The sequence below is a fragment of the Chiloscyllium plagiosum genome, unplaced genomic scaffold, assembly GCF_037043375.1.
Source record: "Chiloscyllium plagiosum isolate Xiang-an unplaced genomic scaffold, Cpla_swu_hap1 HiC_scaffold_20, whole genome shotgun sequence".
NCBI classification, from domain to species: domain Eukaryota; kingdom Metazoa; phylum Chordata; class Chondrichthyes; order Orectolobiformes; family Hemiscylliidae; genus Chiloscyllium; species Chiloscyllium plagiosum.
In genome coordinates, this window is record NW_028270158.1 from 28,031,467 (window position 1) to 28,055,741 (window position 24,275).

At 42.1% G+C, this 24,275-nt stretch overlaps 1 protein-coding gene across 4 annotated transcripts in view; it reads left to right on the plus strand.

Annotated features, from left to right (window-relative positions):
- Positions 1-24,275, plus strand: part of drc3 (dynein regulatory complex subunit 3) — a 59,943-nt gene that overhangs the window by 29,697 nt on the left and 5,971 nt on the right. For 3 of the 4 annotated variants that reach the window (XM_043711786.2, XM_043711791.2, XM_043711788.2), the window contains 2 exons: positions 16,572-16,703; positions 20,509-20,579. In XM_043711786.2, coding sequence (XP_043567721.1) covers positions 16,572-16,703; positions 20,509-20,579 — 203 coding nt within the window. The remainder of the gene's footprint in view (positions 1-16,571; positions 16,704-20,508; positions 20,580-24,275) is intronic. The other variant, XM_043711790.2, reaches the window with a different exon arrangement.

Consider the following 24,275-nt stretch of genomic DNA (forward strand, 5'->3'; position numbering starts at 1 on the left):
ATCAACGTTTCGGGCATGAGCCCTTCTTCAGGAATGGCCTAAACAATGTCCTGTAAAGCCGCAACGCAACATTCCAACTCCTATACTCAACACACTGACCAATCAAAGCAAGCTTAACAAATGCCTTCTTCACTATCCTGTCCACCTGTGACTCCACTTTCAAGGAACTACGAACCTGCACTCCCAAGGTCACTTTGTTCAGCAACACTCCCCAAGACCTAAGGTTGAGGGAAGACAATTTGCAGGCCTTTAGGATATTGAACGGCATAAGTAAATTGAAATAAGGGAGTTTTCTGATTTAGATGACAAATGGATTTAGAGCTTCAGTCTTAATTGTATCACTCCACACAACACATGAAGGAAGCAATCTCGTGAATAAATGAAAAAAGGCCCATCATGCAATCCTGAAAAAATTTCCAATTACTTAATGAATCTTTCTTTTTATCAAGATCACCTACCCCTAGAGGGTTCCTAGAATTAAGCCACACAAAAGAAGCCCAATAAGCATATGTGCTTGTGTCGGATTTTTTAATCAGTCAACGTCTATTTTACATTGATATTTGTATCAAGCGATAGGGTTACATAAATGTTATCCTTCACAGTTCGTTGTTGTAACAGTTGTCGATATTTTCTAATCAGTCTTTTTAGAGATAGTATCACAAATCTCTGGAGGAAGCAGAACTTGAACCCAGGTTTCCTAGCTCAGAGGTAGGGATACTACCACTGTACAATTGAAGCACTTTTGCTGATTTTTTTTTTTAAATTAACATACTTTTCTCATCAACCTGTTCAGTTATGTTATTACATATCTCTGGAGCAGTCAGGACTTGAAGTCAGGCCTACCAGTACCACTGTGCCACAAGAGAGCCCTTGTGCTGTCGTTTCTTTTTACAGTGACACAGTACAAAGACTCTATTGTGTATATACTTTGTTATTCATTTATTTTCACCACTAGGAAAGCACCCATGTGGCGAATTGAACATTAACAAATGAAGCCTGTTAAGGACAATGCTATGATGTGGAGGAGCTGGTGTTGGACTGGGGTGGATAAAGTTAAAAAATCACACAATATCAGGTTATAGTCCAACAGGTTTATTTGGAAGCACTAGCTTTTGGGACACTGCTCCTTCATCAGCTACCTGGTAGGATTTCATATTTTTGCTTTTCAAATAGTAGTGGTAGTTTGGTTCATGGAGATTACAGAAGCAAGTTGCATGAATGATTAAAAAAATCATGGGTGACTCTAATTTGCATGCAGCTGGGTAAACCTAATAAGCATGAATGCTATGGAGGATGAGTTTTTTGAGTGTGTTTGAGCTGGTTTTCTAGAATAGTATGTTGAAGAGTTAAACGAAGAACAGGTTATTTTAGATCCAGTATTATGTAATGAAAAAGGATTAATTAATGATCTTGTCGTAAAAGAACCTTCAGAGACGAGTGATCATAAAATAAGAGAATTTTGTATTTGTGTGGTCATTCAATTTGAAGCAAAGTATTAAATTTGAGTGAAGGATTTTCTGAAAGTTTGAGGTGCAAATTGACAGAGGTGGATTGGAAAAATACATCAAAAGGTATGATAGTATGTAGGCAATGGACAGTCTTTACATAATTATTACATAGTGTACAGTGACTACACAATCCTTCATGGCACAAAATGTCAGTGAACTGTGGCTAAGAAAGAAGTTGAGGGTTATATAAAGTAAAAAGAAAAGATGTATAAAGTTGCTAAAAATAGTAATAAACCTAAGAATTGGTGAATTGTCTAATGATAAGTGAGGAAGACCAAGAAACTAATAAGGAAAGGGAGAACATAATATGGATGTACACTAGCAAAACATATATGGAAATATAAGTCCAAGGGTTGAGGGAGAATGAGAAATTGACGAAGGTTGGAAAGAAAGTTTGTCAGAGAATTTAGTGGAACTGAAAGTTGATCAGTACCGAGGACTTGATATCCTACATCAGTGTTAAAAAGGAAAGGTATGGAGATAATGGATGCATTGGTGTTCATCTTCTGGAATTCTATAGACTTTGGATTGGTTTCTGTAGATAGGAAGATAGTATTCATCACCCTACTAATTAAGAAGGGAGGGAGAGATAAAATGATGAACTAAAAACCTGTCAATCTTGCATCAGAGATGGGGAGAATGCTAGAATCTGTTATAAAAGATTTGATTCATCGATACTTTGATAACATTGATTTGGTTGGGTACAGTCAGCATGCACTTCTGAATGGAAATTGGTTTTGACAAATCTGTTGTTAAAATGCTCTACAGAAGGTTAATTATGTTAGCCAAAGGTAATGTATTGGCATGGATGAAGTATCAGCCAACAGGCAAAAAAGTGTGAGAAGAAACTTATTACTCTCATCTTGGCAGGCTGTGACCAGAATGGCACTTTAAGGATTACCATGTGCTTCCAGATTTTCACTATGTATCATGATTTGGATCTGGGAACAAATGCAATATTTACAATTTTGTAAGTGATGCAAAGCAAAGATTTGGACAGAGTGAGTGGGTGAGAACATGGTGGGTTGAATATAATATAGGAAATGTGAGCTTATCTGCTTTGGTAGGAGGAACAAATGTGCAGAATATTTCTTAAATATTAGAGATTGGAAAGTATAGATGGACAAAGAGACATAAGTGTCCACATCACTAAGTAACTCAAGTCTAACATGAAGGTAAAGCAGACAATTATAAAGAACAAGGATGTGTAGATTTTTATTGCAAGAGAATTTGAGTATAGGAGTAGCAAAGTCTATCTTCAGTTGTAAAGAAGTTTAGTTAGACCATACATGGAGAACTGTGTGCAGCTTTGACTTAGGAAAGATATTATTTTCAAAGAGGAATGCAACAAAGGTTCACCAGGCATGTTTCCAGAATGGCAGAACTGTCAGAAGACTGGGGAAGCTGGGCTTGTATCTCCAGAGTTTCAAAGAATGAGAGATTATTTTAGTGAAACCTACAAAATACCTAAAGGGATAGACAAAGTAAGATGTTTCATCTGGGGAAACAATTTCAAAATAAGGGAGGCCACTTTGGACTGAGATGGGGAGAAACTTTGTGATTCCAAGGGGCTGGGGAAGCTCAGACATTGAGTATTTTTTTAAATAATTGGTATGTTTCTAATACTAATGTCGGAGAGACATTGGCAGAAGATCGCCCAGGTCCGTCAGCTTGATATCAACAATAGTGGGAAAACTGATAGAAGCCATAGGACAGGATAAGCTAAATATACACATACAGAAAAAATAAGTTAATACTATATAGTCAACATGACTTTGTCAAGGGCAGTTCATATCTGACAAATGTAATTGACTTCTTTGATAAGGTGACATAGGCAATAGGTGATGGGAGTGCTATGGATGTTGTATAAATGGACTTTCAGACAGCATTCGATACAATGCCACATGGCAGGTTAGTTAGCCAATTAAAAATGTTTGGCAGCATGGATTAGAGGTTGGCTAAGAGATAAGAAACAGAGTATAACTATTGATAGGCATTTCTCAGATTGGAAATTATTGAAAGTGGGATTGGTGTTGGGACTCTTGCTTTGTCCGATTTTTATATAAACGATTTTGAGTTGGGTGTTGAGGGTAAAATATCTACATTTACAGATGATACTAAGCTAGGGAGAATAATGAATTGGGAGAAAGATGCCGAGCAACTTCAGAGGGATCATTCACAAGTTGGTCAAATGGGCAGAAACCTAGCAGATGCAGAGAAATATGAGGAGATGCATTTGTTCAATACAGGCTCAATGGTACAACTTTGAAGGGAGTACAGGAGCAGAGGGACCTCGAGGTTCATGTGCATGATTCTCTGAAGATGTTCAGGCAAGTTGAAGCAATGGTTAATACAACTTGAAGGATATAGAGGCAATAAATTGAATGTAAAAGCAAAGACATGATGCTACACCTCTACAGATCTTTGGTCAGATCTCATTTTGCATATTATGTTAAGCTCTGGGCACTTTTATTAAGGAAGGATGTTAATATTCTGGAGAGAGTTCAAAAGAGATTTACAAGAATGGTACCAGGAATCAGGGATTTTAGATACAAGGAAAGATTGGAGAAATTGGTTTTATTCTTCTTGGAGCAGAGAAGATTAGGAGGTCAGAGAGCGGCGGGAGCTGGGCGGAAGTGAAGGCAGAGTGCAAAGCCGGTCGGGAAGGTAAGTGATTGTTATTTGAGTGGGTGTGTTCTAGACCCCAGGTCCTACAAAGTAGGGCCTCCTCTAACCTAAATTAAAAGTCCACAGACTTGCCCCAAAAAGAGGGTCCAAGGAAGTTCCTGTGGATTGAAGAGTGAGGCTTTAGCTCAGGAGTCTTTGACAAGGAGGTTGAGTGAAGTGAAGAGGGTGAAGACATGACAGTTGAAGAGGGTGAAGACATGACTGCCAAGCTGGTTCAGTGTGCTACGTGCTTGATGTGGGAGGTCAACGACTCTGGTGTGTTTGGCTCGTACAAATGTGGAAAGTGTGTGCACGTTCAGCTACTGACAAGAGCATATTGCAACACTGAAGAAAGAACCCGAGGGCCTTAGGCTCATCCGAGAGAACGAGATCTTTCTGGACAAGACCTTCAGCGAGGTTATTACACTAATTGTACCAGAAGAATGCAGACGATGAGGAAGGCAAAGAGGAGACAGGTGCAAGAGACCCCGCGGGAAGTACCTGTCAGGAACAAGTTGAATCTTTTGGAAACAGTAGAGACAGATGACACTGCCAGTCCGTGAGGCGGCCAGATCTGTCAATCAAACGTTGGTGTGGAGACAGAGCAGAAGAGTCGGACATCGCACAGAGCCGTGGTAATAGGGGACTCCATAGTGAGAGGAACTGACCGAGGTTTTTGTGGCAGCAGACGAGACTGAAGGATGGTGTGTTGCCTTCCTGGTGCCAGGGTTAAAGACATCACAGACAGAGTGCAAGAAATCCTCAAGGACGAAGGTGAAGAGCCGGAGGTGGTGGTACATGTCGGCACAAATGATGTCGGGAAGAAGAGGAGGAACATACTACAGTGGGACTTTGGAGAACTAGGAAGCAAGCTGAAAAGCAGGATGTCCAAGGTGGTTATCTCTGGTTTGCTTCCAGTTCCTCGGGCTGGTGAGGCCAGAAACAGGGAGATAATGGACTTGAACGTGTGGCTGGAGAACTGGTGCAGGAAGCAAGGATTTAAATTCTTGGATCACTGGGGTATGTTTGGTGGTAAGCATAAATTCTACAAGAGGTTTGCACCTTAATAGGTTAGGGACCAGCATTCCGGCAGGCAGGTTTGCTACTGCAACACAGCTACGTTTAAACTAAGTAGCGGGGGGGAGGGGACAAACTGGATGTTTAAGAAGGAAATTGGAGGGAAAGTTAGAACAAGGGAAGTCAAGAAAGACAACTGTATCAATGAGGCAGAAAACTCAGAAAGGGATCATGCTGTAAGGTTGAGTGAAATAGGAGTTGATGGGAAGGGTGAGGGCAGTAACAAATTAAAAATACTAAACATGAATGCACGAAACATTAGAAATACGATGGATGAGCTTGAGGCTCTTTTGGAAATTGGCAGATACGATATTGTGGGGATAACTGAGACGTGGCTTCAAGTGGACAGGGCCTGGGAAATGAATATTCAAGGCTAGACGTGCTATCGTAAGGACAGACTGACGGGCAGAAGGGGTGGGGTGGCCATGTTGGTAAGGGATGATATTCAGTCCCTTGCGTGGGGGGACCTAGAATCAGGGGATGTAGAGAGAGTGTGGATAGAGCTGAGAAATACTAAGGGTAAAAAGACCCTCTTGGGAGTTATCTACAGGCCCCCAAACAGTAGTCTGGATGTCCGATGTAAGTTGAATCAGGAGCTGAAATTGACCTGTCGCAAAGATGTTACTACAGTTGTTATACGGGATTTCAACATGCAGGTAGACTGGGAGAATCAGGATGGTATTGGACCTCAAGAAAGAGACTTTGTGGAGTGCCTCAGAGATGGATTCTTAGAACAGCTGGTGCTGGAGCCGACCAGGGAGAAGGCAATTCTGGATCTGGTATTGTGCAACGAACCAGAATTGATCAGGGACCTCGAAGTGAAGGAGCCATTGGGAAGTAGTGACCATAATGCAATAAGCTTCAATCTGCAATTTGAGAGGGAGAGGGTACAATCGGAAGTGACAATATTTCTGTTGAATAAAGGGAACTATGGAGCTATGAGGGAGGAGCTGGCCAACGTTCAATGGTGCAATACCTTAGCAGGGATGACAGTGGAGAAACAATGGTGGATATTTCTGTGTATAATGCAGAAGTTGCAGGATCAGTTCATTCCAAAAAGGAAGAAAGATCCTAGGGGGAGGCATGGGTGGCCGTGGCTGACAAGGGAAGTTAAGAAACATATAAAGTTAAAAGAGAAAAAGTATAACATAGTAAAGATAAGTGGGAAAACGGAGGACTGGGAAGCTTTTAAAGAACAACAGAGGATTACTAAGAAGGAAATACGCAGAGAAAAAATGAGGTACGAAGGTAAACTGGCCAATAATATAAAAGAGGATAGTAAAAGTTTTTTAAGGTATGTGAAAGGCAAAAAAATGGTTAAGACTAAAATTGGGCCCTTGAAGACAGAAACAGGGGAATATATTACGGGGAACAAAGAAATGGCAGAAGAATTGAATTGGTACTTCAACTCTGTTCACTGGGGAAGACACAAGCAATCTCTCTGAGGTAACAGTGGCTGAAGGACCTGAACTTAAGGGAATTTATATTTGCCAGGAATTGGTGTTGAAGAGACTGTTCGGTCTGAAGGTTGATAAGTCCCTGGGGCCTGATGGTCTACATCCCAGGACACGGGAGGAGGTGGCTTGAGAAATCGTGGATGCGTTGGCGATTATTTTCCAGAGTTCGATAGATTCGGGATCAGTTCCTGCGGATTGGGGGTGGCTAATGTTGTACCGTTTTTTAAGAAAGGTGGGAGAGAGAAAACAGGAAATTATAGACCAGTTAGTCTGACCTCAGTGGTGGGAAAGATGCTGGAGTCTATTATAAAGGATGAAATTACGACACATCTAGATAGTGGTAACAGGATAGGTCAGAGTCAGCATGGATTTATGAAGGGGAAATCATGCTTGACTAATCTTCTGGAATTTTTTGAGGATGGATGAGGAAGATCCAGTAGATGTCGTGTACCTAGACTTTCAGAAAGCTTTTGATAAAGTCCCACATAGGAGGTTAGTGAGCAAAATTAGGGCGCATGGTATTGGGGGCAAAGTACTAACTTGGATTGAAAGTTGGTTGGCTGATAGGAAACAAAGAGTAGTGATAAACAGCTCCATTTCGGAACGGCAGGCAGTGACCAGTGGGGTACCGCAGGGATCAGTACTGGGACCGCAGCTTTTTACAATATATGTTAATGATGTAGAAGATGGTATTAGCAATAACATTAGCAAATTTGCTGATGATACTAAGCTGGGTGGCAGGGTGAAATGTGGTGAGGATGTTTGGAGATTACTGGGTGACCTGGACCAGTTAGGTGAGTGGTCAGATGCATGGCAGATGCAGTTTAATGTGAATAAATGTATGGTTATCCACTTTGGTGGCAAGAACAGGAAGGCAGATTACTACCTAAATGGAATCAATTTAGGTAAAGGGGCAGTAGTGTTCTTGTACACCAGTCAATGAAGGTAAGCATGCGGGTACAGCAGGTAGTGAAGAAGTTCTGGTCTCCAAATTTGAGGAAAGACATTCTGGCTATTGAGGCAGTGCAGCATAGGTTCACGAGGTCAATTCCTGGAATGGCGGGATTACCTTACACTGAAAGACTGGAGCGACTGGGCTTGTATACCCTTGAGTTTAGAAGACTGAGAGGGGATCTGATTGAGACATATAAGATTATTAAAGGATTGGACACTCTGGAGGCAGGAAACATGTTTCCGCTGATGGGTAAGTGCCGAACCAGAGGACACAGCTTAAAAATACTTGGTAGACCATTTAGGACAGAGATGAGGAGAAACTTCTTCACCCAGAGAGTGGTGGCTGTGTGGAATGCTCGGCCCAGAGGGCAGTGGAGGCCCAGTCTCTGGATTCATTTAAGAAAGAGTTGGATAGAGCTCTCAAGGATTGTGGAATCAAGGGTTATGGAGAGAAGGCAAGAACAGGATACTGATTGAGGATGATCAGCCGTGATCATATTGAATGGTGGTGCAGGCTCAAAGGGCAGAATGGCCTACTCCTGCACCTATTGTCTATTGTCACCTGCCTTAGGTTATTCAAAGTTATGAACAATTTTGACAGGGTAAAGAAGGACATTCTGTTTCCTTGGGTTGGTGTGACATTAACTAGGGGTTACAGTTTCAAGATTGTTAGCAAGAGAGCTAGAACTGAGATGAGTAGAAACTCCTTTACTCAGAGCTGTTAGAATTTGGAATGTGCTGCTTGGGAAAGAGATGGAGGTTGATTCCATAGGAGGTTTCAAAGGAGAGCTGGGTATATATTGAAAGTGCTGAGGTTAGAGGGGTTTTGTGATAGGGCTGGAGAATGGGACTAGCTGGGTAGCTGTTTTGGGAGCCAGTACAGACATGATGAGTCAAATGGCATCCTTCTGTACTGTAAAATCCTATGATTCTATGTTCTGTACACACAAAGCAGGACAAATTCAACCCAGTTATTCCACTCTTAGTCATCAATAGAGTGAGAGAAGGTGTCATCAGTAGTGCTTTCAAGCGGCACTTGCAAAACCTGCTTACTGATGCCCAGTTCCACCAGGGCCACTCGGCTATTTACCTCATTACAACCTTGATCCAAATATGGACAAAAGATCTGAATTTCAGAGATGAGGTGAGAATGATGTTGAACTTGAGATCAGAGGTTGAACTTGCAACGTGGGTTGGTACCTGGGATTTCGATGTTATGGCCATTTCGGAGACATGGGTAGAGCAGGTACAGGAATGGTCATTGCAGGTTCCAGGACAGAGAAGATTATTGGGGGAGGGGGTAGTGGGGGAGGGGGTTGGGGTTGGGGGTGGGGGTGGGGTATTGTTAATCAAGGACAGTATTACGCTGGCAGAAAGGACGTTTGAGGACTTGTCTACTGAGTACGTATGAGCTGAGGTTAGAAACAGGAAAAGGAGAGGTCACCCTGTTGGGAGTTTTTTATAGGCCTCCAAATAGTTCCAGAGATGTAGAGGAAAGGATAGCAAAAATGATTCTTGATAGGAGCGAGAGTGACAGGGTGATTGTTATGGGGACTTTAACTTTCCAAATATTGACTGGGAATACTATAATTCAAGTAGCGAGTTTTGAGAAGATTTGTAGCTCAGCTTGAGGTTCTGGATGTAGGTTTGCTCCAGCTCAGCGAGCAAACCTACATCCATAATTCAAGTATTTTAGATGGGTCAATATTAGCCAATGTGTGCAAGAGAGTTTCCTGACACAATATGTAGACAGGCCAATAAGGGCAGGGCCACATTAGATTTGGGAGGTAAAAACAATGACTGCAGATGCTGGAAACCAGATTCTGGATTGGTGGTGCTGGAAGAGCACAGCAATTCAGGCAGCATCCGAGGACAGGCAAAATCGACGTTTCGGGCAAAAGCCCTTCATCAGGAATAAAGGCAGAGAGACTGAAGCGTGGAGAGATAAGCTAGAGGAGGGTGGGGGTGGGGATAGAGTAGCATAGAGTACAATAGGTCAGTGGGGAAGGAGATGAAGGTGATAGGTCAGGGAGGAGAGGGTGGAGTGGATAGGTGGAAAAGGAGCTGGGCAGGTCGGACAAGTCCGGACAGGTCAGGGGATCGAGTTGCTGGAGGTTAGAAGCTAGGATGAGGTGGGGGAAGGGGAAATGTTGAAATCCACATTGATGCCCTGGGGTTGAAGTGTTCCGAGGCGGAAGATGAGGCGTTCTTCTTCCAGGCGTCTGGTGGTGAGGGAGCGGCGGTGGAGGAGGCCCAGCACCTCCATATCCTCGGCAGAGTGGGAGGGGGAGTTGAAATGTTGAGCCACTGGGCGATTTGGTTGATTGGTGCGGGTGTCTCGGAGATGTTCCCTAAAGCGCTCTGCTAGGAGGCGCCCAGTCTCCCCAATGTAGAGGAGACCGCATCGGGAGCAACGGATACAATAGATGATATTACTGGATGTGCAGGTAAAACTTTGATGGATGTGGAAAGCTCCTTTGGGGCCTTGGATAGAGGTGAGGGAGGAGGTGTGGGCGCAGGTTTTACAGTTCCTGCGGTGGCAGGGGAAAGTGCCAGGATGGGAGGGTGGGTCGTAGGGGGGCGTGGACCTGACCAGGTAGTCACGGAGGGAACGGTCTTTGCGGAAGGCGGAGAGGGGTGGGGAGGGAAATATATCCCTGGTGGTGGGGTCTGTTTGGAGGTGGTGGAATTGTCGGCGGATGGTTTGGTTTATGCGAAGGTTGGTTGGGTGGAAGGTGAGCACCAGGGGCGTTCTGTCCTTGTTGCGGTTGGAGGGGTTCGGTCTGAGGGCGGAGGTGCGGGATATGGATGAGATGCGTTGGAGGGCATCTTTAACCACGTGGGAAGGGAAATTGCAGTCTCTAAAGAAGGAAGCCATCTGGTGTGTTCAATGGTGGAACCGCTCCTCCTGGGAGCAGATACGGCGGAGGCGGAGGAATTGGGAATACGGGAACACATTCCATCCTGACCTTAAATTTACCTGGACCATCTCTGACACCTCCCTCCCCTTCCTGGACCTCTCCATCTCCATCAGTGACGACCGACTTGACACTGACATCTTCTACAAACCCACCGACTCCCACAGCTACCTGGATTACACCTCTTCCCACCCTACCTCTTGCAAAAATGCCATCCCGTATTCCCAATTCATCCACCTCTGCCATATCTGCTCCCAGGAGGAGCAGTTCCACCATAGAACACACCAGATGGCCTCCTTCTTTAGAGACCGCAATTTCCCTTCCCACGTGGTTAAAGATGCCCTCCAACGCATCTCATCCACCTCCGCCCTCAGACCCAACCCCTCCAACCGCAACAAGGACAGAACGCCCCTGGTGCTCACCTTCCACCCTACCAACCTTCGCATAAACCAAATCATCCGCCGACATTTCCGCCACCTCCAAACAGACCCCACCACCAGGGATATATTTCCCTCCCCACCCCTCTCCGCCTTCCGCAAAGACCGTTCCCTCCGTGACTACCTGGTCAGGTCCACGCCCCCTACGACCCACCCTCCCATCCTGGCACTTTCCCCTGCCACCACAGGAACTGTAAAACCTGCGCCCACACCTCCTCCCTCACCTCTATCCAAGGCCCCAAAGGAGCTTTCCACATCCATCAAGGTTTTACCTGCACATCCACTAATATCATCTATTGTATCCGTTGCTCCCGATGCGGTCTCCTCTACATTGGGGAGACTGGGCGCCTCCTAGCAGAGCGCTTTAGGGAACATCTCCGAGACACCCGCACCAATCAACCAAATCGCCCAGTGGCTCAACATTTCAACTCCCCCTCCCACTCTGCCGAGGATACGGAGGTGCTGGGCCTCCTCCACCGCCGCTCCCTCACCACCAGACGCCTGGAGGAAGAACGCCTCATCTTCCGCCTCGGAACACTTCAACCCCAGGGCATCAATGTGGATTTCAACAGTTTCCTCATTTCCCCTTCCCCCACCTCATCCTAGCTTCTAACCTCCAGTAACTCGATCCCCTGACCTGTCCGGACTTGTCCGACCTGCCCAGCTCCTTTTCCACCTATCCACTCCACCCTCTCCTCCCTGACCTATCACCTTCATCTCCTTCCCCACTGACCTATTGTACTCTATGCTACTCTATCCCCACCCCGACCCTCCTCTAGCTTGTCTCTCCATGCTTCAGTCTCTCTGCCTTTATTCCTGATGAAGGGCTTTTGCCCGAAACGTCGATTTTGCCTGTCCTCGGATGCTGCCTGAATTGCTGTGCTCTTCCAGCACCACTGATCCAGAATCCACATTAGATTTGGTACTAGGTAATGAAACTTGCCAAGTGTTCGATTTGAAGGTGGGTGACCATTTTGGCAATAGTGACCACAATTCGGTTATGTTGACTTTAGTGATGGAAAGGGATAAGTATATGCCCCAGGGCAAGAGTTATAGCTGGGGGAAAGGCAATTATGATGTGATTAGGCAAGATTTAGGATGTATAGGATGGGGAAGGAAACTGCAGAGGATGGGCACAATTGAAATGTGGAGCTTTTTCAAGGAACAGCTACTGCATGTCCTTGATAAGTATGTACCTGTCAGGCAGGGAGGAATTTGTCAAACAAGCACTACAAATGTCTTTAGTTTACTAAAGACATTGAAGCTCTTGTCAAGAGGAAGAAGAAGGCTTATGTTAGGATGAGACGTGAAGGCTCAGTTAGGGTGCTTGAAAGTTACAAGTTAGCCAGGAAAGATCTAAAGAGAGAACTTAGAAGAGCCAGGAGGGGACATGAGAAGTTGTTGGTGGATAGGATCAAGGAAAACCCTCAGGCTTTCTGTAGGTATATCAGGAATAAAAGAATGATTAGAGTAAGATTAGAGCCAATTAAAGATAATAGTGGGCAGTTGTGTTTGGAGTCAGAGGAGATTGGGGAAGTGCTAAATGAATATTTTTCGTCAGTATTCACACTGGAAAAAGACATTGTAGTCGAGGAGAATACTGAGATACCAGCTACTAAACTGGATGGGATTGAGGTTCACAAGGCAGAGATGTCAGCAGTTCTGGAAGGTGTGAAAATAAATACGTCCTTGGGCCGGATGGGATTTATCCTAGGATTTTCAGGGAAGCCAGGGAGGAGATTGCAGAGCCTTTGGCTTTGATCTTTATGTTGTCATTGTCTACAAGATAAGTGCCACGAGGCTGGAGGATAGCAAATGTTGTTCCCTTGTTCAAGAAAGGGAGTAGAGACAACCCTGGTAATTATAGACCAGCGAGCCTTCCTTCGGTTGTGGGTAATGTGTTGGAAAAGGTTATGGGAGATAGGATTTATAATCATCTGGAAAGAAATAAGTTGATTAGGGATAGTCAACACAGTTTCGTGAAGGGTAGATCATGCCTCACAAACCTTATTGAGTTCTTTGAGAAGGTGACCAAACAGGTGGATGAGGGTAAAACAGTTGATGTGGTGTATGTGGATTTCAGTAAGGCATTTGATAAGGTTCCCCAAGGTATGTTATTGCACAAAACACAGAGGCATGGGATTGAGGGTGATTTAGCGGTTTGGATCAGAAATTGGCTAGCTGGAAGAAGGCAGAGGGTAGTCGTTGATGGGAAATGTTCATCCTGGAGTTCAGTTACTCATGGTGTACCACAAGGATAGTTTTTGGGGCCACTGCTGTTTGTCATTTTTATAAATGACCTGGATGAGGGCATAGAAGGATGAGTTCGTAAATTTGCAGATGACACTAAGGTTGGTAGAATTGTGGATAGTGCTGAAGGATATTGTAGGTTACAGAGGGACATAGATATGCTGCAGAGCTGGGCTGAGACGTGGCAAATGGAGTTTAATGTGGAAAAGTGTGAGGTGATTCACTTTGAAAGGAGTAACAGAAATGCAGACTACTCGGCCAATGATAGGGTTCTTGGCAGTGTCGATTAGCAGAGAGATCTCGGTGTCCATGTACATAGATCCCTGAAAGTTGACACTCGGGTTGATAGGGACGTTAAGAAGGCAGACGGTGTGTTAGCTTTTATTATAGGGGGATTGAGTTTCGGAGCAATCAGGTCATGGTGCAGCTGTACAAAGCTCTGGTGTGGTTGCACTTGGAGTATTGCATACAGTTATGGTCACCGCATTCCAGTAAGGATGTAGAAGCTTTGGAAAGGGTTCAGAGGAGATTTACTAGGATGTTGCCTGGTATGGAGGGAAGGTCTTACGAGGAAAGCCTGAGGGTCTTGAGGCTGTTTTCGTTAGAGAGAAGGTTGAGAGGTGACTTAATTGAGACATATAAGATAATCAGAGGGTTAGTGTGGACAGTGAGAGTCTTTTTCCTCAGATGGCTAGCACAAGGGGACATAGCTTCAAATTGAGGGGTGATAGATATAGGACAGATGTCAGAGGTGGTTTCTTTACTCAGAGTAGTAGGGGCGTGGAATGGCTTGTCTGCAACTGTAATGGACTCGCCAACTTTAAGAGCATTTAAATGTTCATTGGATAGACATATGGATGAAAATGGAATAGTGTAGGTTAGATGGACTTCAGATTGGTTTCACAGGTCAGCGCAATAGAGGGTCGAAAGGCTTGTATTCAGGAAATTCAGGAAAGCTGTAAACTGATTGGAGTCATGCCTGGCACAAAGGTAGATTGTTCTGGTGATTGATAGTCAATGATTTCGACTTAAGGATATTTCTGTAGGAGTTCCTCGGGGTAGTGTCTTTGGTCCCACCATCTTTATCTACTTCATCAATGATCTTCCCTCCATCATAAGGTCAGAAGTGGAGGTGTTCGCTGATGATTCCATAATTTCCAGCAGCATCCGTGATGACTCATACTGATGCAGTCTTACGTCCAAATGCAGCAAATATCCAGGTTTGGGCTGACAAGTGGCAGTAACATTCACACCACACAAGTGGTAAAATTGGCCATGTCCAACAAAAGAGAATCTAATCATTGCCTCATGACATTCATCACTGAATCACCGAGAATCAACATCCTGGGGTTCCTTTTACCAGAAACTGAATTGGACTAATAAAACAGCCCAATAACAATGTTAAACAAAAACAAAAATCTGCTGTGTCTCTCCAGCACAAGCAGCATCTGTGGATAGACAAACAGTTAATGTTTCAAGATCATTGATCTTTTGGAAGGAGCCGGGATGTGGGGGGGAGCGGGGAGACCAGGAACCGGCGGAGGTGGGGGGGGAGGGGGGATGGAAAACAGATCAACATCAGGTCCCTGCAAAGAATGGAGGAGTTAGGGAGGTTGGGGGTTAAAGGAAGCCAGGGAGAAGAACAGTTCTGGGAGAGAAATGGGGGAGCAGAGATGGAAGAAGCTTCTTCAATCTTTCACAGCCATCCAGTTTTCTCTCAGCCCTCTTTGTGATTATCCCTTGCCTTTCCCATTCTCCACCCATGGACTCACTGGCTTCACCCTGCTACATTTCCTGTGTTTCACTTAATAGACTTGTGGACGATGCAAGACATGCAAAAGGGTTTAAGGGTAAAATGTCACTATTGGTTCATGTTTCAATTAGCGGTGCCAGCAAATCAAAGTCATTGATTATTATATGCCAGACGAAATCCTTCCCATGTGTTACTACCATTCCTATGATTGCTGAAGCATCAAACATTATTGTAGAATTAGGCTACTCGGGCCTGTGCCAAGATCCCTTTAATTAAAAATCTTTCCATCGATGGATGTGTAGCATTTTCACACTAAAGGATGTGATTAGTCAGAAAACACAAATGATAGATACTAATTCCATGGTTGGGTTAAAGTACTATGGTAAAGATTGCTACATGCTCCAATAATTGGGTTCTTGACATGTTCTCACATCATCACCCCTCAGCCCCCAGCTTTGAGTTGTACAGTTCTATTAAAGTTCTATTCCTATTACCTGTCTTGTATTAATACAAACACCAACTTCAAGGTTCTCCATACAGGAAGTGGCATCAGATGTTACCAATTTAAAGCAGTAACTTCAATAAGTTTCCCAGTATTAAATATCTTTTGAAATGCAGTCACTTGTAATTGCTGTAAAGTGCTTTGAGATCCCTTAAATTGGTGAAAGATGGTGAAATAAACTTGTTTCCTTTTTTAATAAAGTATCATACCCTGTGAAATTGTTCTATGATATATATTCTTAACTATAAAATTGTTACCTAAGCAATACAATACTTAGAGCAGAACTCAATTTCTATTTTTTTTAAAGAAGTGATGCGGATATCTGTTATGTCCAATTGTTCATTGTTTTGATGCAGGTCCAATTTAATAATGTACGAAGAATTTATTTTTTTGTTTCGGCCATTTTTCTAATGTCCAAAATTCTGGGGTAAATTCTGTATTCAGTGTTTTGCATATCAAGCAGGCTGTAATGGACTTTCTCAGTCCACTTCTGGAAGCCAATAAATATTCCTATAATGTCACCATTTAAAATAAATACAAAATCAAGTATACAAAGAATAGGATGTTGATGATAATTCTTTGCTGTAAATTAATTTCTATGAGTGTCTTAAATTGATACTCATCTTTAGCTCAAAGACTAAGCTTTAATAGCACTTAGAATGGTTTGGTTTGTCTTTTGCTTTTCCTTCTCTTTGTAATGCATTTTTCTTTCTCTCTCTTTCCTTTTACTATCCATTGTTTCTCTTCTTTCCACGTTATTATCTGTGTTTTTATTTCAGCATTTACTTTTCTATCACTTTTCATCTTTTCCAATCTTTTTGTTTCTGGTCCTTTATTTTTCACAGTCCTGCAACCTCAATAGTGGTTGGAATTAATGGAAGTAAGTGTGCATGCTCTAATGTATAGCAATACCTTTCCATCCTGTAACTGTGAGCAAGTCCATTTTATTTTACAGATTAAATATTTAATATATCATATCTGCATTAGGTAAAAGCCTAGCCAGTATATTCTGCACCAAAGAAAGCTGACCGTTATTTTCTCTGTGTAGCAATTTAATGAAATACAACATATGAGTGATTCTCAACTTCTGGAAATTCGGATCAAAGAATTCAGAGTCGAAGTCAATCAGCTGTGGAACAAACTGATGAGCCTAGAGATGCAACTGGTTGACCAACTGGAGGTGAGAAACTGAACTTAGAAATCACAAAACGTTACTGCTTAGAATGAAGCCATTCATTCCATCTTTTGTACTTGTATTGGCCAAAAAAAGAGCTATCCAGCCTTGTCCCACATTCGGTCTTTTGTTAAATACTTCTGTAGGTCGTGGCACGTCAAATGCAGCTTAAACTACTTTTTAAATGTGATGTCTTTATCATCTTTTCAGGCAGTAAGCTCCAGACTTCCATCATCCTCTGGCTGAAAGAATGTTCTTGGGTCAGCACTGTGGTTCGGTGGCTAGCATTGCTGCCTCACATCTCCACGGACTCGGGTTCCCAGTCTGTGTGGAGTTTGCACATTCTCCCCATGTCTGCGTGGGTTTCCTCCCACAATCCAAAAGATTTGCAGGTCAGGTGAATTCGCTATGCTAAATTGCCCATAGCGTTAGTTGTATTTGTCAGGGGTAAATATAGGGTGTGGGGGGGTGGGTTACTCATCAGAGGGGCGGTGTGGACTTCTTGTGCCTAGGGGTCTGTTTTCATACGGTAGGGAATCTAATCTAATCTAATCTTAACTCCCATCTAATTCTTCTACAAGTTACTTGAATTACTCATTGGAACAAAACATCTTTTCTTAAAATTTGAAAGAATGTGCATGACAGACAAGAGGAATTCAAAATTGAAAATACAGAAAACATGGAGACAGCAGCTATGGAGCGGGAAATTAAGTTAATAAGGTTTCAGCTGAATTACTTTTCATCAGAATGAGAAGAATTAGAAATTTAACAAGTTTAGAAAGAAGGGTAAAGATACTTTAAAAGTAAAGGAATGGACCAAGGGAAGGTCTGTGATAGAGTGAAGGACAGTAGTGATTAAATAACAAAAGCTTTAATTTTCCCTATAGGTGCTGTTGCTCACTGAGGTATAGTTCCACAGCTTTAAAGTGGTAGTTCCTTTTAGTACCTGAATCATAAGAACTTCCTTCATTTGTCCACTTAGCTTGTCAATGCTCAATGATTTTTACATTTAGCTCAGCCAGTTATGATCCTCCTTGCCAAGACATGCAGGAATGGCAGAATCACATCACAAATTGATATCTGGATATTTTTCCACTGATGCACTGGGATCAATTGAAGTAACTCTACTGATGTCTTAACTACCTAAGCAAATTTGATTCTTTATCCAAAGGATGCTGAGAAGTGGAAAAAAATTGTTGGATTACTGCAATAATTAGCTGCACCACACTTTGTTGGAAACCAGTCCCTCATAATTCTTCGCATATCGAATTCTGATCTTGGTTGATCCATCTTACAACTGAAAATTTAGAGATAAAGCACTTAGCTCTTTGGTTTTCCCAGGAGAAACCTGGCACAATCTGTTATGGTGCATATAAGTCTGTATGTAAAGTACAATTTCTCTACCTGGAAGACTTGTTAAACAAATACGTAGTATTTGGGGAAGAGATTACGCTCACAAAGAAGGTGCTAAAATAATTGCAGGGTGTTGACACTTGTCTCTCCTATACAGCACTAATTCCTTGGCTTGCAACTATTTTAAGCACTTTGTTTGTTGCTATTTTTGTTTGTTTTTTTGCTTGTTAGCTCAAAGATTAGTTTGTGCCCTCATTTTGAAACGACAGTTGTAGCTCCTTGCTCTGGCCAAAACTTTAAGCTCAAAAGATGGAGGGAGCAGGTGAAAATCTGGATCCAGCTGCTTTGCAGGGTATCCTGCACATCACCATTTGTGACCCAGAAGGTTCTTTATAAATTTTATTTAATTTATGACTTTACTGCTGCAATAACTAACTTTGCATGTCCCACAGGTTATAAGAGTTAGGGAAAGGATGAAATTTCCTTTACCAATGTACGTAGTTTGATCCAGTTCTGATGAAGGGCCACTGGACCTGAAATGTTAACTCTGCTTTCTCTGCACAGTTGCTGTCAGCCCTGCTGAGTTTTTTCCAGCAATTTCTGTTTATATTTCGTGAAATGAAATGCATTTTGCTGAATCAACTAAAATAATTGCTGCTATAAAATCTGCAATCTTCAACTGCAAATACCTTTTATAGTCTCTCCCCTTAGGAACAAAATAAAAAAATTGCTTGGTGTATCCTACAAATGTCTAATTATATTACAGTCATCCAATGATGTGGTAATGGAGGAGCTTAGTACTGATTGAGTCATTCATAGTAAGGCAGACGTGAGATGATCCGTGTCCTTGAAGATAGGAAAAGTACCAATGAACCAGGGTTCTCATGTCTGCAATTTCAAAATGTTATGGCTGTCACCCAATAAAAATAAACAGAAACTGGCCACTATTTTCCCTTGACCAGGAGTTATCAACAAGGAACTTCCAACAGCTCTGTGCTTGTGGTCTGCACAGCATGTTTTATTTGTGGGTTTTTTTTTGGTCAATGTGCCTCCTGTAATTTTCCTTAAGTGGAAAAATATGTTTAATTGAGAAACACAAATGGTCAAAGGCTGACTATAGGAGTAAAACAAGGCTGATGATGAGAGTGAAGATCATAGCCAGTTTTGAGAAGATTTGTTGCTCAGGTGAAGGTTCTGGATGTAGGTTTGCTCGCTGAGCTGGAAGGTTCATTTCCAGACGTTTCATCACCCTACTAGGTAACATCTTCAGTGGGCCTCCAGGCGAAGCACCTCTGATAATTCCTGCTTTCTGTATATATGTTTGGGTTTCTTTGGGCTGGTGATGTCATTTCCTGTGGTGATATCATTTCCTGTTCTTTATCTCAGGGAGTAGTGGATGGGGTCTAACTCTATGTGTTTGTTGATGGAGTTAGGGTTGGAATGCCATGCTTCTTGGAATTCTCATGCGTGTCTTGTTTGGCTTGTCCTAGGATGGATGGAAGTGGTGTCCGTCCTTGTCTGTATGTAAGGATACCTAGTGAAAGTGGGTCATGTTGTTTTGTGGCAAGTTGATGTTTGGTGGGTTTGTGGGCTACCATGATGCCAAGGGGTCTGCGTAGTACTACTCACACTAAAACAGCAGCTAATGAACTTGAAAGACCCTATACAGACAACAAGCAAAATTAATATCATTTACAAAATACCATGCAAGGATTGTAACAAACACTACATTGGACAAGCAGGAAGAAAACTAGCCACCAGGATACTTGAACATCAACTAGCCACAAAATGACATGACTCATTCTCACTAGTATCCTTACATACAGCTAAGGAAGGACACCACTTCGACTGGGACAACACATCCATCCTCGGACAAGTCAAACAGACACACGCATGAGAATTCCAAGAAGCATGGCATTCCAACCGTAACTCTATCAACAAACACATCGAATTAGACCCCATCTACCACTCCCTGAGAAAATGAACCAGAAATGACATCACCCAGGAAATGACATCACCAACCCAAAGAAACCCAAACATATAAATAGAAAGCAGGAATTACCAGCAGTGCTTTGCCTGGAAGCCCACTAAAGAAGTTACCTAGTAGGGTGACGAAATGTCTGAAAATGAACCTTCCAGCTCAGCGAGCAAACTTACATACAGAGTGAAGATCAGCTGACCAACAGATAATGACAAAATGAAACCAAATTTGGGATTAAATCTGGATGGTCATAAGGAGGAGGATTGTGCTGAAGCATGTGAATTAGTTCCACTATTTTAAAGTCCAGGGACAGAATGAGAGGATGCACGATTTGAGTTTCGATATCAAAAGAATGGAATTCATGCCAGCCTGTAATTCTAAGGACATTCTTGATTGCAAGTAAAATGTCAGTCAGTTTGCAATATTTCTGTTTCAACTGCTAGTTCTAATGCTTTATTGTTTTGTTTGATTTTACAGGAAACAATGAGCAATTTTGAACGAAATGTTTCAGAAATTGTTACAACTTATGTTGAAAATGTACAAGCTCTATATCCTTTGATGTAAACATTTATTCATCAGCAAAAGTTAATTTCAGTATACTAAAGCATAGAATGAGAAAAAGGTTTTAATATAATGGAAACAAGTTCTTTCACATACCAAGTCGAGACGAGCACCGACCATTGGTCATTGCTAAGGTTCTAAATAGAATGGGTAATATTCTGCAAAAATTCCTTTTGATACTCAAAACATATGTGATTTTTGCAAAGGTTTGTAACTCAGGTGAAGTTCAGGTGTAAGTTTGCTTATTGAGCTGGAAGGTTTGTTTTCAGATGTTTCATCACCATGCTAGTTAACCTCATCAGTGAGCCTCCAGTGAAGCGCTGGTGTTATGTCCTGCTTTCTATTTATCTGTCTCAGTCTCTTAAAGTGGGTGATCTCATTTCCAGTTCTTTTTCTCAGAGGTTGGTAAATGAGGTCCAAGTCGATGTGTTTATTGATGGAGTTCTAGTATGAATGCCAGGCCTCCAGGAATTCCCATGCATGTCTCTGTTTATCCTGTCCAAGGATGGAAGTGGTGTCCCAGTCTAAGTGGCGTCCTTCGTCTGTATGTAAGGATACTAGTGATAGTGGGTCATGTCTTTTGGTGGCTAGTTTGTGTTCGTTTATCCTGGTGGCTAGTTTTATGCCTGTCTGTTTGATGTAGTGTTTGTTACAGTCCTTGTATGGTATTTTGTAAATAACATTCATTTTGCTGGTTGTTTATATAGGGTCCTCTCGGTTCATCAGCTGCTGTGTTGGTAGGTTTATGGGCTATGATGATGCCAACAGGTCAGAGTAGTCTGGTAGTCATTTCAGAGATGTCTTCGATGTGTAATAATGTGACTAGAGTTTCTGGGCGGGTTGTATCTGCTTGTTTGGGTTTGTTGTTTAGGAATTGGCAGATTGTGTTTATATGGGGTACCCATTCCTCTTGAATACACTGTATTGGATTTTTCTTCGGCTGCTCATAGTTCCTGGGTGCTGAGTGTATTGTGGCTCATTGAAATAACGTCCTGATGCAGCTCCATTTATGGGTGTTGGGATGATTGTTTCTGAATTTAAGTATTTAACCTCTGAGAAAAAGAATCAGAAATGATATCACCCTACTTAAGAGACCAAGACACAGAAACAGTAAGCGGGACATAATACCAGCGCTTCACTGGAGGCTCACTGATCATATTACCTCGTGTGGTGATGAAACGTCTGAAAAAGAACCTTTCAATTCAGCAAGCAAACTTACAACCTGAACTCAAAATGTATTCCAGCTGAGCTAAGCAAAAATATTCATCCTTTCCACAGGAACATTTGATTCCATGAAGTATTTAATTATCTCAGCACATCTGAACATTTTTATTCATTCACAGGATGTGGGCATCACTAGCTAGATCAGCACTTGTTGCCCATTTTTAATTGCCTAGAGGACAGCTAAGAGTCAACCACATTGCTGTGAGTCTGGAGTCATATGTAGGCCAGACCAAGTAAAGGTACCAGTTCCCTTCCCTAAAGGCTGTTAGTGAACTAGATGGGTTTTTCCAACATTCAACAACTATTTCATCATTATCATTAGACTCTTAATGGTAGGTTTTTTTTAAAATACCTATGTCAATTCCACCATTTGCCATAGCAGGATTTGAACCCAGGTTCCCTGAACGTTGCCTGGATCTCTGAATTAATTATCTTACAGTAACATTAGTTGGCCATTGCTTTCCCTAAATTATTGCTGTGACTCAGATTCAAACCAAGGTTGCTGTGGCGATGACATAAAGTACTAACCACTCTGTGATCACAGAGCCATATGTCCTGATCATACTCAGATTTATTTTTGAGTATTAATTTACATTGGACTTTTGGCAATTGCAGATAATACAATGAGTCTGAGACAAAACTACCTTGAAGTTCCAGTCTTCTTTGAGATTTTGAAACAACTCTTCATCCAATTTAAATAGTCTGCTTGGATCTAAAATAACTACACAGAGGCCAGTATCCTGTCCCCAAGTCACCCTTCATTTACACATGGAAAGTCCTTTACTCTAGTTCAAAGTCAGTTATCAGGGTGTCAGTACCTCTGACACACACTTTTTAATCTGTCAGCCAAGGCTTCCTGAGTGGACCAGATTAACAACTCCAACCAGAGAACTCAAAATTCTATGAGGTCCACCTGGCTAACCTCATTAAAATCACTACAGTGCAAATATCTAACTGCTCAGAAATTTGGATTTGTATCATGTTTTCTTTATAATTTTCATCCCTCCCAATTTTAAAACTCTATAAATAGTACTATTTTAAACAACATCAAATTAGAGTTGTGGCAAAAAGTCGTCATTATGCAATGTTAATTTTGTTTCTCTCTCCACAGATGCTGTTGGGCCTTGTGTCGACCAGCATTTTATTTCTGTATCAAAAGTCATTTCATGTGTTTTTCCAGATAATTATAACTTTTAATGGCACTATCAGTTGTTTAAAATGTGGAACATTTTCTTGGAACATCAAATTCTCTTCCCATGGAAATATAATATGATAGCTACCTTGTCGAGTATTTTCCAGAATGGTTATATTAAAATATATACACTAAGATAATTCAAATCTAATAGCACATATGTGGTTGCATTGCAAATCTTCTATTGTTTTTCACTAAGTATTTGACATATATAATGCCACTGAATAGTAGAAGTTAAGTGTAAAAAATCTAAGTACTCCTTGGTAGAGCTTCATTGAACGTTTTTAATTGTGTGTCTTTCTCTACAAATTGTGAATGAAAGCTCAAGACCAATATACATCTCTATTCATGCACACTGGTCAGTGACTCATTGTTGCCTGAAAAATTTATATCTGACCTTTTTTTTAAGAAAACAAAATTGTTTCTGCACCAGTTTGGCATAATCTGGGCGACACAGTGGTTAGCACTGCTGCCTCACAGCGCCAGAGACCCGGGTTCAATTCCCGCCTCAGGCGACTGACTGTGTGGAGTTTGCACGTTCTCCCCATGTCTGCGTGGGTTTCCTCCGGATGCTCCGGTTTCCTTCCACCATCCAAAGATGTGCAGGGTCAGGTGAATTGGCCATACTAAATTGCCTGTAGTGTTAGGTAAGGGGTAAATGTAGGGATATGGGTGGGTTTCGCTTCGGCGGGTCGGTGTGGACTTGTTGGGCCGAAGGGCCTGTTTCCACACTGTAATCTAATCTAATCTAATCTAATCTAAAATCTAATCTAAATCTAACTGCCCAGTAAGGTACAATAATGGTATCTACCTGACAATATAGAAAAGTGCCCTGATACATCCTTTTACAAAAAACAGGACCAATCTAATCTAGTCTCATTATTCTACTGAGTTGTCAGGAAAATCACAATGCTTTCAAGTAGCACTCCTCTGATAACAACCAATACTCAGTGTGGGTTTTGCCATCACCTCACAAACCTGTGATCTCTTCTGTGTAGTAGAACAAGAGAAACATATGCATGGGGAGACCAAAACCCAAAAATTCCATTGTAAAACATACATCACCCTGAAATATTACCATTTTGTCATCATTACTGGATCAACATTCTGGAATTCCTTTCTGGGAACTCTGGGAATAGTTACACACAACATGAAAGAGGTTAACAGGCTCCTCATCATCACTTCTTATGGCTAATTAGGGATGCATAATTAATGCTTACCTTACCAGTGCCACCCATACTTTATGGAAAAATAAAAGTAAGATTTA